Source organism: Clinocottus analis, unplaced genomic scaffold (genome assembly GCF_023055335.1).
Source record: "Clinocottus analis isolate CAN_PGR_092001 unplaced genomic scaffold, fCliAna1.0.p SCAF_19, whole genome shotgun sequence".
NCBI classification, from domain to species: domain Eukaryota; kingdom Metazoa; phylum Chordata; class Actinopteri; order Perciformes; family Cottidae; genus Clinocottus; species Clinocottus analis.
Window position 1 is genome coordinate 15,342,033 of NW_027175920.1, and position 13,285 is coordinate 15,355,317.

At 40.1% G+C, this 13,285-nt stretch overlaps 1 protein-coding gene across 1 annotated transcript in view; it reads right to left on the minus strand.

Moving 5' to 3' along the window:
• Positions 1 to 1,454: 1,454 nt before the first annotated feature.
• LOC137789745 (ectonucleotide pyrophosphatase/phosphodiesterase family member 7-like) overlaps positions 1,455 to 13,285 on the minus strand; it is a 40,422-nt gene continuing 28,591 nt past the window's right edge. The window contains exons 2-6 of the mRNA XM_068583513.1: positions 7,451 to 7,630; positions 6,252 to 6,397; positions 4,940 to 5,572; positions 4,485 to 4,716; positions 1,455 to 1,495 (exon numbers count right to left, since the gene is read on the minus strand). Coding sequence (XP_068439614.1) covers positions 1,455 to 1,495; positions 4,485 to 4,716; positions 4,940 to 5,572; positions 6,252 to 6,397; positions 7,451 to 7,630 — 1,232 coding nt within the window. The remainder of the gene's footprint in view (positions 1,496 to 4,484; positions 4,717 to 4,939; positions 5,573 to 6,251; positions 6,398 to 7,450; positions 7,631 to 13,285) is intronic.

Below are 13,285 nucleotides of genomic sequence, written 5' to 3' on the forward strand. Positions count from 1 at the left end.
AATGGGCATTGCGACACCGATGCATGAAGAGTGTGCATGGACCACAGTGGGAGGGTCTCCTACTGCCTGCCTCGGCTTGGGAGACACACTCACAAAGCCATCCCACCAGGGTAGGGCTGTACACACCACACTATTGCCCATGCACAGCTGTTCAGTGCACCTGACGGTGTCCGGGTGAGGGACCTCTGTATATTGATGCAGTGGACAAAGAGAAGATATTGTTCTCATCATTTGGGCTCACCGTGAAGCATCACATCGAAGAGTTGGAGGCTGGTGGCTGCTGAACACCTTTCTTACCGATAGAGTCCATTAGGGGGCGGAGCCTGTGTAATAATACTCATGTAGTGAAAACTCCCTCTGTGGCCCAAAACACATTTTCTTCTTAGATCACCATTATAATGAACACACACGCATCAACAAGATAACATTGTAAATTTCCCCACTGCGGGACTGATAAAGGATTATCTTATCTTATAAAATAACCATCTGTAAAACTGTTATGACTCTTTCTACTTTATGATACATGGAGGTTTTATCCCTGAAAAGCTAAACACTTTTCATTGCATTAAATAGGCGCCATCTTAGGGTCCAGACACAGCCAATCACAGTCAGCCAAAGAGCAGACCCACCAACATGTTATATCAAAGCCCACGGTTAAATGTCACTTTACTGATGATGATGATGATGATTCAACAGATCTCTTTCTCTTCTGTCCACATGTTCTCCTCTCTTCTCATAATTAACATTAACTATGAACAAATATTCCCGTAACACAGAAACAATTTGTTAAAGGTATGGTCCAATATCTGTGTCACAGTTACTTTATGCAGGGAATAAATAATGCACATGTATGTGACATTTTCCATCAAGGCAACTGTATTTGTGATTGGTCTCATAAGAGAAACTAATACTGAACCAAACTATATCATTTTTGTTTTAAGGAATTTCACGTTATTTTAAAGGATATTATTATGGTTATTATTACATACTATAACCTTCTATTCACTTAGCTGAAATGGCAGGTGTGACTGGTAGCTTTTAGCAAATTTAATAAAAAGAAAGACAAAGTCATCATGAATCATAAGTCAACAATAAAGCATTCAAAAGGTTGCACATTAATCTGAATTTGTATTGTAATCTTTATGAAAATATACACATTTACATTCTTGGGATGCATTTACCTTATTGTGTCATTCGTGAGAAACTAGTACAATGTTAAATTATATAAAAACAGCCTATACCAAAAAAATACCTCTTTGATACCGAATAGAGATATTGTTCCAGCCCCCGAACAGCAGGCCATTGCCTCCATAGACATGACCTTAAGTATTCACACTGACATTTAATCAAGAGGTATGTTATTTTTATTTATTTATGGAACAATATTTCTTTAACGAGGAAAACCTTGTGTTTTTTCCCTAAACATCAATCTGAATTTCAAAAACTGCTTTGCCTCACGTCCTCTTCTTCACCAGCAGCATGTTTTGATTCAAAACTGAAGAAAGAGAAAAAAAAGACCACGGAGAGGTCAAGTGAGAAAGATAACAACACTGGGAATGAATAATTAGCAAACTCACCCTTTTTTTAATGAAAGAATAGCATTCTGACAAGAGTGTAATCTTGATCTGTATTGTATTCTATTCAATTATTCATTAATCTAAATCCTCCATATGTATAAAATCAGACCGACATGTTGAATGTCAACTTGCATAGTAATCACGGATACAGGTGACTTGGCCAGGAGAGCGCAAAAAATACATTATAATAAATGTTCATAACGTGATGACAGCTTGCTACCTCTTTTCTGTTCGGCTCCTTTTGAACAACGCGTAGGAAATGTTCACTGCGAACACCAGTACCAGAAACCCTGTCGCTGCCGATAAGCCGATAACCACTTGTGAATGCACATTTATTCCTGGATCTGCAGAGAGACAGAAACTAATTAGAAGAGCCGTAACCACACAGACACAAACAAAGAAGAAGATGCTTTTATCACAGTGTTTCAGGGTCCCAACACATCTTCCATTGTTATACAGAGACACCATTTTAATTTACTGGCGATAAATGGCATCTGGATGACATACAAGATGAGGGGATCAGTTACTGACGCTAACTTTTTTTGTAGTGTTGGTTATCTTGTGTTGTGCAGTATATTGCCTCTCTATCTGCTCTCTGAATCTGAGCGTCATGATAGCAGTGAGGTTTTCTATCAGGTCAAGTCAAAAGTCCATCAAATGGCTATTATGTGTTCCTTATCAATTTGTGTTACTTTAAGTCATGAGATACAAATAATGAGTTTGTTTTTGTAGGAAAAATGGAAACAATTGGCCATTCTATGTGGAGCTTTTAGCATATTATACGTAGGTGGGAGAAGCTATTTTGGGTACCACTAGTTCTGGATAATAAAAGTCTCATGTGTATTTTCCATTGACAGGGGGGTTGACGGACAGTTGCATCTGCTGCTTTGGTGGTCAATGAACTCTCCACTTTAAATCATGAGTACAGAAAAGCCCAAACTATTCTTGCATATAGACCAGCGATACTCGTTGGGGTTTTGACCATGACTTGCTAATATGGGGGGAAAACCTGCAGCAAGCTGAGCGATGAGCAAGTGTGACCATTCAAACTGTGCTGACAGTGTAAAAGGAGTGTCATGGCTCAACAGATGAAAGGCGTTAATGATGTGGTGTTCTTTTTTTCCTTTATTGTGTGCAGCATTCATAAAAATATATCTAGTGTACAAACAGGAAGACCAAGGTAACGCTAAAGTCCAAACCACAGTCACAACCCACAGTATGTGTGTGAGAGCTGATCACACGGAGACATTTAAAAAACAAACCAGCATCTGTGTGACAATACATGTAATGAAAAGTCAAAAAGGTACAACCTTGTGCACGAGAGACGTTCAGATTGTTGTTATCTCCTTGAGTATCGTGAGCTAACATGACAAGACATGGCTCATGAAAATAAACATTCTAATTAATAGCAGAAGAATAACAGCCAAAGTCTCTCAGAGCCACTCGTCTTCCAGGCTGCCTGGCTCTGCTCTCGAGGTCTCTCTGACAAGAATGGAGGTTGCAGCCTTTAGCTTAAATATGGGATTGTTCCAAAGGGGCAGAAGTTGCCTCTGGGGCAAATACCAATTGCCCCTGGTTCTTTCTCATGACAGACAAGGAAACGCCTGATAATGGATGCTTGAGCACACCAATGGCCCAACACACTACTCTAAAAGTAATGTGTTGAAAGTTGAACAGAGTCTGTCCCCGATTCAGGTGAACGTGTCTTTTCTGGTTGTCAGCGGGCCAGTCATCAAGGAGATCCTCCCATGCTGAGTGGTTGTAGTTTGGATGTGACAGTCTCTTCAGTGGTTCATTCTATCTTTGGGCTGTGTATATTATATATTATGCACTGGAGTGCTGGAGGTTTGATTGGTTCAGTGGCTGCTCTGCAGGGTGTGGACAGGTCCCTTACTATATTTGATGTTACAGAGTGAATGAACTGAGAGGGAAACTTTTTTTTTTGCCTATAACTTCTGTTGTAGGAACAAGGTTCTCCACCTGGTTGCCCCATTGCACATCTGAGCTCGGTAAAGAGCGGGCACCATACGGGGGGATGACAGGTGTATAAAGGCAAGGCCTCACTTACAGGTCATCTGCCCCAAAGTGACCCGCACGGGGCATGAGCTTCAAGAATTTAGCAGGTCTGTGTTCAAGTAGTGATATGGACCCCAAATGAGTTCTAATACTTGTGTTATTTTATATAATTTATTTTTAGAATTCTTTTGTGAAAAGATTTTTTAAAAAAAAGTTACTAAATCTAAAAATGGAAAAGTTAGAAGCTTTATGCCTAAACATGCTCTGATTGGTTGAAGCCTGTATTCAAAACCTGAACGAAACAGCCCGGTACTAATACAGTTACTAATACAGGTACTAATACAGGTACTAATACACATTCACTAAGCTTCTAACATACCTTGTTAGATTTGTACAGACTTGCAGAATAACATAGACGTGTTTCTGAAGTGTAGTTCCTAACAGAAAGATGAAAAGTAACTTTTGTTCGAAAAAGTGACGGCAAGGTTTTTTGAGGTTACGGGGTTTTATGTAATTAAATAAACTTAACAGTATTTTTTTCTGTTCGGATAGATCTCTTCTCACAAGTCTTTACTGTATTTTACTCATTTAAATGAAGTTAATCAACGTTGTGGTTCCAGAGATCTTGTAGGAAACGTCACTTGACCTTTTTTTTTTTATCATTTCCTTGATTTCTGGTAATGGGTGCAGCAGAGCTATAAAGCTATAAAGGTTACGAGCTGTGAATAGAGGTATATTCAGGAAGGTCACATGGGCCTGATATCACATATTATGTGTTGTATATCTTTTCTCGTTTTGATCTCTTAGTCATGAGATTTCAGAACAGAAGTTTTAGTCATAAGATTTTGTTTTGAGAATAGAGAAGATGTGAGACAACACAACATTTCTTACTGTTGTTTTTCTTCGGGACCAGCATGTGTTTGGTATTGTCCAGGTGTCCATCGTGGATTTCAGGGTTTATCCCGAGTAGATGGCACATCAGTGGATACACATTAACTGTCTCAAAGGGCCCAGACACCAGGTTCTTCTGGAAATCAGGCCCCACCACCCGGAAAAAAGGCTTCATGTCCATCTCATGATTGTCAAAGCCATGCTCTCCCTTGTTGGACTGCACGGGGAAAAACTATGTTTGGAGAGAAAACAAGCAAATTATGAAACACATTATTTTTCCTTTTTTCTTGGGGTTTTAATGCAGAATGCATTTTGAAAAAAAATCAAAGTTTAAATGTGGATACCACAATTAGGTTTTGAAATGCATTTGCAAGACTCTGGCCACAAAGTGGTTCTAAGCTTTAGGTTGGTTATAGTCTCAATGAATGTACTGACTCATGTGTGCATTTTCTTACTCCATTGATTACATATCCAGAGTCAGCGAAGAGGATGATGGGTAGGAGTCGAGGATGGTTACTGTAATGCAGTCTGGCTGGCATCTCCTCCTTTTTATACACATGTAGATGAGGATGGCTTCCTTTTAGGGCCTGGTAGACCTTCTCCAGCTTCCCCTCTTTAGGAAGCAGCATCCCAGTGGGACCATAATCCACCAGATGGAACTGGATATCCTTGAAGCTAAAGCCAGGGATCTTAGAGAGGATGATTTCCTCAACTAGTCCACCCTGCAGAATCGTAGTCATCCCGTGGTCGGCAGTGATGATAATGTTGACTCGCTCAGTAAGGTCATGGTCTTGGATCTTTTCCCGGAGGTAGCCCACCGTGCGGTCCACTTGCTTGACCATCTCACGACGTTCTGGGGAATCTGGTCCATATTTGTGCCCAGCCAAATCTGGTTCTCCAAAGTACAAGGAGACAAAGTCCAGGTCCTGTTGGTGGAACCACTCTCCAATCACCTTGTCAATGTTTAGCTTCCAATCGGTCTCGTTAGAATGATCATAGAAACGAGGTTCCACTTGCCTAACCTTCACAGTCTCTCCTTCATATGTTGCTGCTGTGCCAGGGAAATGCAGAGAACCTGCTTTTAGACCCTGGAAGGATACAAAACACAATATATATATAAACATGTACAAGCTCCTCAAAAACTATTTGTCAAAGAATAATATAAGAGTGCTTGTATCCAAATAACTTTTTTATCTTTTTAAAAAATACATTTCATATTCAAAAAAGTATTGGTGACATCACTGTAGAAAATGGAAGATACGTTTAGCATGGCCATGTTTGTCTATCTTGAGCTTTATAGTTCAGACAGTCACAATCATACCAAAGGCCGAAAATCCCATCTGTGGGAGTAGATCGACTGGGCATACAATGCTACAGACCAATGATGGGTTTTTCATCACGGCGTGTGTTGTATCAGATGGATTGTCCTCCTTGCTTTAATGTCACGGCTGTCGGATTGAGCGGTGACAAGCTTATTCTTTTATTGTGTGAGGGAAAGCATCCTCAGCTAGGTACTCTTTGTGTAAAAAAACAATGTCAAACAACTATAGTAGCCCAAATAGATAATAAAAAGCAAAGGGCCGTTGCTAATCAATGGAACAGCAGTGTTTAGAGTGGTGCTGTGCTAATTGTTAAGATATGTACATCAAAACATTAACAATATTTCAGAGCGTGTTTACGAACATGCTGGGATGAAGCGCCAGTCTTTCATACAGAAAATCTTTGAGCTGGGCAGCAGGTATACAAAGTTAGATGGATCTTAAGAACCTGTCTCTGTGCGGTTATCCAGATGGGTAAGCTGCCATTGTCCCAGTAGGAATCAACAAACTGAGTCATGTAGTACTGCTTCTTCTCCTGAGTGGTAGTGTTGAACCACATGTTGTGGATCACTCCGTGGTTCTCGATGTAACGTCCTTATGAAAAGACAAAATGTAAATGAAAAAATGTGAAAGAACAACAAGTCCTGCAGTAGTGAACAGATTGCACACGAGGGGACAACACACCAGAATACAGTTTATATGATGGTACAGCAAATTATTGGGTTCCACTAAAATATAAGAAAGGTCATGAGTCTGTCTTTTATATATCATAGCAAACACACACTTTTGTTGCACACTTTTAGGTAAGAGTAAATATGAATATGGTAGGACCTACGCTGGCTTTGCTGGTTAGTCAATTCGCCACTTTGATCAAGACTGAAGGACCTTGACAAACAGACGTATGACCATACCAATGTTTACAGACTTTTACAGTCCCTGAAGGATGCGTCTTGAAGACTTTGGTGATCCCCTGCCCTCTTCTCTAACACCACAAGGGAAATTTGTTTTCAATATTCCAGGTAATCTGCTGGATGGGTAAATGGTCCTGAGAAATGTGTTTGATTTCGTACTGCACTTTTCTAGTTTTCCGACCACTCAAAAGCGCTTTACTCATCATCAATTATCGATTCACACCCATTCACACACTGAGACCGAGTCTACATGCAACATGCCACCTGCCCATCAGGAGTGTTGCTTTAAAGTAGCCATGCTTTTAAGAGATAAGTTATCATTTGTGTCTTTTTGGACTGCTTATCTTCCCTTTCCCTATGTCTTGCACTGTGCACAGTAAATCAGTTTTACTTTCATTTTCTGTCAAAAATTGTAATTAAATTTGTAACAATGTCTGTCTCCTCTCAATGTCTAACTGAAATTGTATAACACAGGCTGCATGCATTCAGTTTATGACTCTTTCACATATTTACAGGTATTTCACAACCATACAGTTTATGACAATGTTGTAGTGACAGTGAAATCAGCAATTGGATTAAAGTTTTCTGAATAAATATATATTTTTGGACGATCCTGTGTATCCATAACCATTTAACAACCTTTTTTCGGGTTCAACTTAAACAAGTTAATAACATTTTTTTATTTACATGATACATTGTCATCCAGGTTAACAGCTGGAGATTATCTTTACGATACCTGTGAGCAGGGTGAAGTGTGTGGGGCTGGTGATGGTGAGGAAGGGGGGTGTAACATATTGAGCCTTCCCCCCGTCCCGAGCCATCTGATCCAGGTGAGGGGTGTCCACATCTCTGTCGTAGTCCCAGCGGAAACCGTCAAAGGAGATGAGCAGCAGCTTGTTCCTGGTGGTCCCGGATCCTGTGATGTCGCGCGGTGGAATAAGAGCACAGAATGAGTTGCCACTGAGGCAGAGGACCGCGAGGAAGAGCAGCATTACAGAGGATTTTCACACTGTACTCTAAACTGGTGTTTGTGCGGGCTGAAAGTTCCTGCTTCCTTAACCTTTCCTCCTGCAGTCCGCTCACTTTCAGTTGTGCAACTAACAGTGTTGAGCATTGAAATCTATACGATTGCTTTTCTGTTATCAGAGTATACAGCCCCCTGCCCTGAAGCACACCTGACTATGGCAGAGGCAGATAACCCCAGACTTTATCTGCTCTCACACCCATAGATGCACCATCTTATCTTATCAACTCATAAAAAATGAAAACTAAACTACATTGATGTAACTCCTTTCTTAGGTTTATTACTATTACTACTAGACTATAAATGTTACTATGTTAGGTTTAGTAAAAGATCATGCTCTAGTTTAAAATAAACATGTTACTCTTGCTTTCTCACAGTGGCATGTTTGAGCTGACTTGCAGGCTGTGATTTAAAGTATTTGTGATACAATAAATACAAACCTAGTTTTCCCTTCCACAGTACAGGACCAGAAGGCATTTTGTTGTACAGGAAGTGTGTCAGTTCATAGTTAAGCGCACAAGGTAATGTATAAATATGATAATATAGTATTTTAGAACTATATTTCCAGACAGGGCCTCTCAATAAGACAGCTTGCACAATATTACATAATCATCTGGAACCCCCATAATATTGGACTTCAAGTATATTTCTACTTGGGGCCATTTGAGTGTTTTGACTGACACAAGATTCATAAACACTCAGCTGGATGAGACTGCTCGACACTGCCGCTGCTGCAGGGAGGACATGCAGAATCAGAGCTGCTACCAACTTGCCCTCTGATGCCACCAGCAACACAATCACTCACAGCTTCTCGTCCAGCTGTGTGTGACACAATTTAAGAGGAGTGACTCCCTGTCCTGAACACAACCTACGCCTGGCTGAAAGTGGCTGACTGATGGGACAATACAGGGACTCATGCATGCATAAAGTTATCCATCCACATGAGATTCATCTCAACATTCATTTAACCCGTTGAAAACCGTGGAACCAATTTTGGCTCCAGACTTCCTTTCCCCTGTGTTTGAGTCGTCGTAGGAACCCCAAATTAATTCCAATACTTGTGTTTTTTGGATGTATATTTGTGTAAGTCTTAAGGAAAAAAAAGTTATAAAATCACTTTTAACCTTCCTCTTGTGTTAGCTTTCTAGTGCCATCCTCTGTGTTAGCGGGTCGGTTGCGACCCGTGTCTTTAATCAGCTGTAAAATACACTAAAAACAATTTTCTATCATCCAATTTGTGTCTCATTTCTTGGTTACTTTGTGAGGCTTCCTTATCCATAGAAATATTGGTTTAAATATTTTTGGTGGGGGCCTCTGGGCTTTTCTTTGTCAGTAAACCTTGATTTTTTTTTTTTTACATGGTCAAATGGCTGAGGAGGTTGCTGGCGCAGATGCTCTTTGTTTTGAGAAAATGAGAATCCACTAAAGCTCACATGATGGGAGAGGAGCTGGCTGTCAGTGTGTTGGCTGACAGTGCACTTATGATTTCAGTTTGGGCTTTAATTATTGCTTTATAATATTTTTATTAAAAAAAAAATAATTGTTAGGTCGGTCAAAACCCACCATGACAACACAAACGTCATAATTTTAATCAGATCATTTTATAATTTAGAGAAACTTTTTTTATTTTTTTTAAGTAAAATTCTTTTATGCCGTTAAAAACTAAAACGGGTCGGTGCCAACACTAACACAAGAGGAAGGTTAAAAGATATTTTGATCGTAACTGTGAGCCAGAATCCCCAAAAATGCCTCCTGGAGATGTCAATAAGACACCTTTTTGGAAAGATTAGGACCCAAAGAATCAGAATCTGAAACAATAAACAAAGCCTTGGCTTGTTAGGAAGAAGTTTCAGTCAAAAAAACTGTCGTTCAGTTAAAAAATTGTCTGAATGGGGCATGCTGGAACTTAAAATTGGAGCGGGAGGATTTTCGCGCATGGCTCCCAAAAGGTTTGATTGACTTTCAGGTTTTGGACATTCCTCTCAGTCAACATCAGCTTGAAGAGGCTTTATTGCAACTAAACCACCATGGCAACCAAACCATTTTAGTGACTTCTTTAGTGTTTATATCCGAGGAAATAACCATTTCCCAGCAGGACGTCTTCATTCACCAGCTGAAATCTTTGGCCAGAAAGATGGACTATCAGTGATCTGACGGATGAAATGTAGTGAGACCATCTCAGCTGACTTGTTGCCGCATCACTGATTCCAGAGTGAATCCATCTGCATTTCAAAATAACACAATTAACCCAATCTCTCAGTCAAAACCGATGCCAAAGCCAAGATTATCCACAACACATTTTAAATCCATCGAGCACAAAACAAGTCAGATAACAATAAGCTGTCAGGACCAGCAGGTGGAGACTGCACTCCATGGATCAGTCCTGAGGTCCAGGCCATCAGGAAAGTATTATACGCTGTCAGTATTCATTTCAGCCTCCAATCACCAAGTTCTCTCTGTCTCACTCTTTTTTTATCTCTCAGACAGGGACAACACTTTTTCAGGTGGCAGATTATTGAAATGATCAATATAATACACATGTTCACACAACACGTATAAACATTACTCACAATAGAATACATATTTACTACTTTAAAAATGCCATTTGTTCATATTCTTTTGCTGAGCAAAGGTAATGAAGATCAATACAAAGCAGGCTTATCTGCGTATATGAAAGCTCTTTAAACACGTTGCCACAAATCGTAATCTGTTAAATATTTTAAAGCTGTTTCTGAATCATAAAACATCAAACAAATGCAGACTTGGCGTCCCATGTTTTTTTTGCTCTCACATGGATAAATACAATCCCATATATTCAGAGCATTTTATTCAATATGTACTGCAGTGAAGGCTGTGATGGTTTGGGCCATCTCTCTCTCAACAGTCACACGGGAACGAGGTGCAGTATAACTGCCAGTCTCAGTGGAGAGAAATTTACAACAGTTTATTAGAATCACATTATGTTTGTACTCAAAATAAACAGGTTTATCCTCTGTTTCTACACAGTTCACCATTCAATAGCGTTTTTAACTAGACGGATATGTTTTATTGGTTGAATTGATAGTAAAACCAGATTGTTCTTCTGCCAAAAACCTGACACCGACGGTCAAACTGGATAGTGACACACAAGTTCTCCTTTGAAACCCGTAAGAATAGACAGAGTATTGTTATTTTGGATTCACTTTGGTCAAATGATTTGTCCAGTTCTGCAGCCCAGACCCACATGGACTCATTTGTCTTTGAGGGCTTTTAGAGCTTGAGGATCTTTAGGGCAGACATCAGGTCAACAGCACGTGCCACACCGAGCTGGGAACCTGAAGATTAATTTGAGATCCAGCTCAGGAGCGTGTGTCATAAATCAAAAATTAAATTAAAACTGAACGTTTCCAAGGGCTTTTAACATTATGACTCAAGTACATGATGGCCATCCCCATGTTACAATCTTTGGGTCGATGCCATTTGTCATACAGACTTGGCCCCAAATGTAACCAATTTTGATCACTGGAATTGATGGAACTATGAAATATCACTAGAAAATACAACATTGAAACAGCAAGTCCTTGAGGAACATCATAGAAAAAGTCATGCTGTGATTTAGTACCAACAACTTTTCACATTTAGACATTTCTTCAAACTTTCTCGGCAATTGCATGGTGAGAGTTTCTTGAAACTGCTCAGGAAGTTACTTATTGTCAACATAAATATGAAACATGAGGTCAAAGGTTTCATGAGCGTGCAATTAGACCAAAGATAATTGTAAACCAAGTTCCAAAAGATGGTCTAAATATGTACAATGTTATTATGGGAGCTAACATCATCACACATGAATATATTTTAGCTTACTGGATCCTCAGGGGTCTCAGGTTTCCAGTCAAAGCCAATTATTGTGTTTCCAAGGGAGGTCAAGGAACCCATGTGAAGCCTCTTAAAGACAAAAATGTCAGGGGGATCACCAGCGGTCTCACGGGTCTCAGAGAGCGGAGGCATCCACCTTATTGAGCCATCCTGATTCTTAAACACGAGAAAGAAACTTTGTATTTTAAAGCATTCATTTCTGTAACTTGGAAGGTCAGACCACATGGACTTTGCACACAAGATGAATGTATGTCTGCCTTTAGAAACTCAAAGACTTTAACGTGGACTCCTACGAAGTCCATGATGTCACGATTACGGGCTTCCAGGTTTTGACCCAAACACAGTCAACACTGATGAGGCGGCAGCAGGTTGTGTTCAAGAACTTATCGCAAACAAACCAGGATACAGTCCAAAAGCAGTTAGGCAGCAGAGGAAATATCCTCAAAAATAAACCAGGAACTCTAAAACACAGGTAATCTCACACTGCTTACAGGCTGAACTTCCTTTCTCAAGGACAGACGTCAAACTGACAACAACTCTGGAGAAACGTACAAGCAGAGTTGGAGGATTAGACACAGGTCAAACAAATCCAGGTGAAGGAGACCATCAGAGAGGAGGGAAAACACACACAGGAAGTAAAACCAGACGTGATAATAAACAAGCAAATGAATCAAGGAGCGTACCAGAAAACCCAAAACCGAGAAACTAAAACCCTCTTCAAAAATTAGAACTAGTATAAGCCTCTAAAAAGATACAATGAAAGAAGTCTTGACAAAAAGTCCAAGTGCCTCTGGGCACAGACACAGACTGTGACACAGACTGGCTCATTGTCCCAATGGGCAGTCCAACTCTGATTTCACAATGTTCACAGTGTTCACAGTGTTTCTGGGCCCCACTCCCTCTGTTTGAAACACTCCAAACAATCCCCAGCCTTTACTTTATGAACTTATTCTACCTTTTTCTGGTATTGTTTTTTTTTTTTCTGTACACACATGATTGTGAATGATAGTGTCTACACAGTCCTTGTTTAGTTGGATCAATTCATTTATAGGATTTGTTGACAATACAAATATCATCATACTTATTCTCAAATTAAATTATGCTAAATGAGATTTTTATTTTAATTTGAAGAAAAGGTGATCAACAGCTCAACCGAAGTTGAAAGTCCCATCTCTGTACAGCTCAGCTAACACCTGAGGGCTTCTTCATTAACCCATGTGAATGCATCCCTGTAGTTCAAATACATTTCCTCTACAGCTGTCCATCATGCAACCTGACAGAAGGAGCCTTCCATTTTTTCCGCAGCCTCGGTTCAAGGCTGATGTTTAATCTATAAGACGAGATCACCGCTGCTGTTCGTGCGACTGGAAGCATTCCCATCCATATGCATGAGATGTTCGTGGATCCAGGTTTGTTGTGAGGTCCTGTCTACTGGGACTGAGTGAGACTGGCACGGAGAGGACTGTTACCGAGACAAGAAAGACTCCTCTTGTTTTCGCAGTCAACACATTGTTGCGCCCATGCTAACAGTACCTCAATTTCCCTACTGCTGAATACTGCTTAAAGACTCTTTAATTGCATGTGTAAGAAATCGGCCACACGCCTTCAAGTGATGATCAAGTGGGATTCATTATTTAGCACAGAGACTTGACTGGTTGAGAACATTTGGTGCTTGTGGCGTTAACTTCCCTT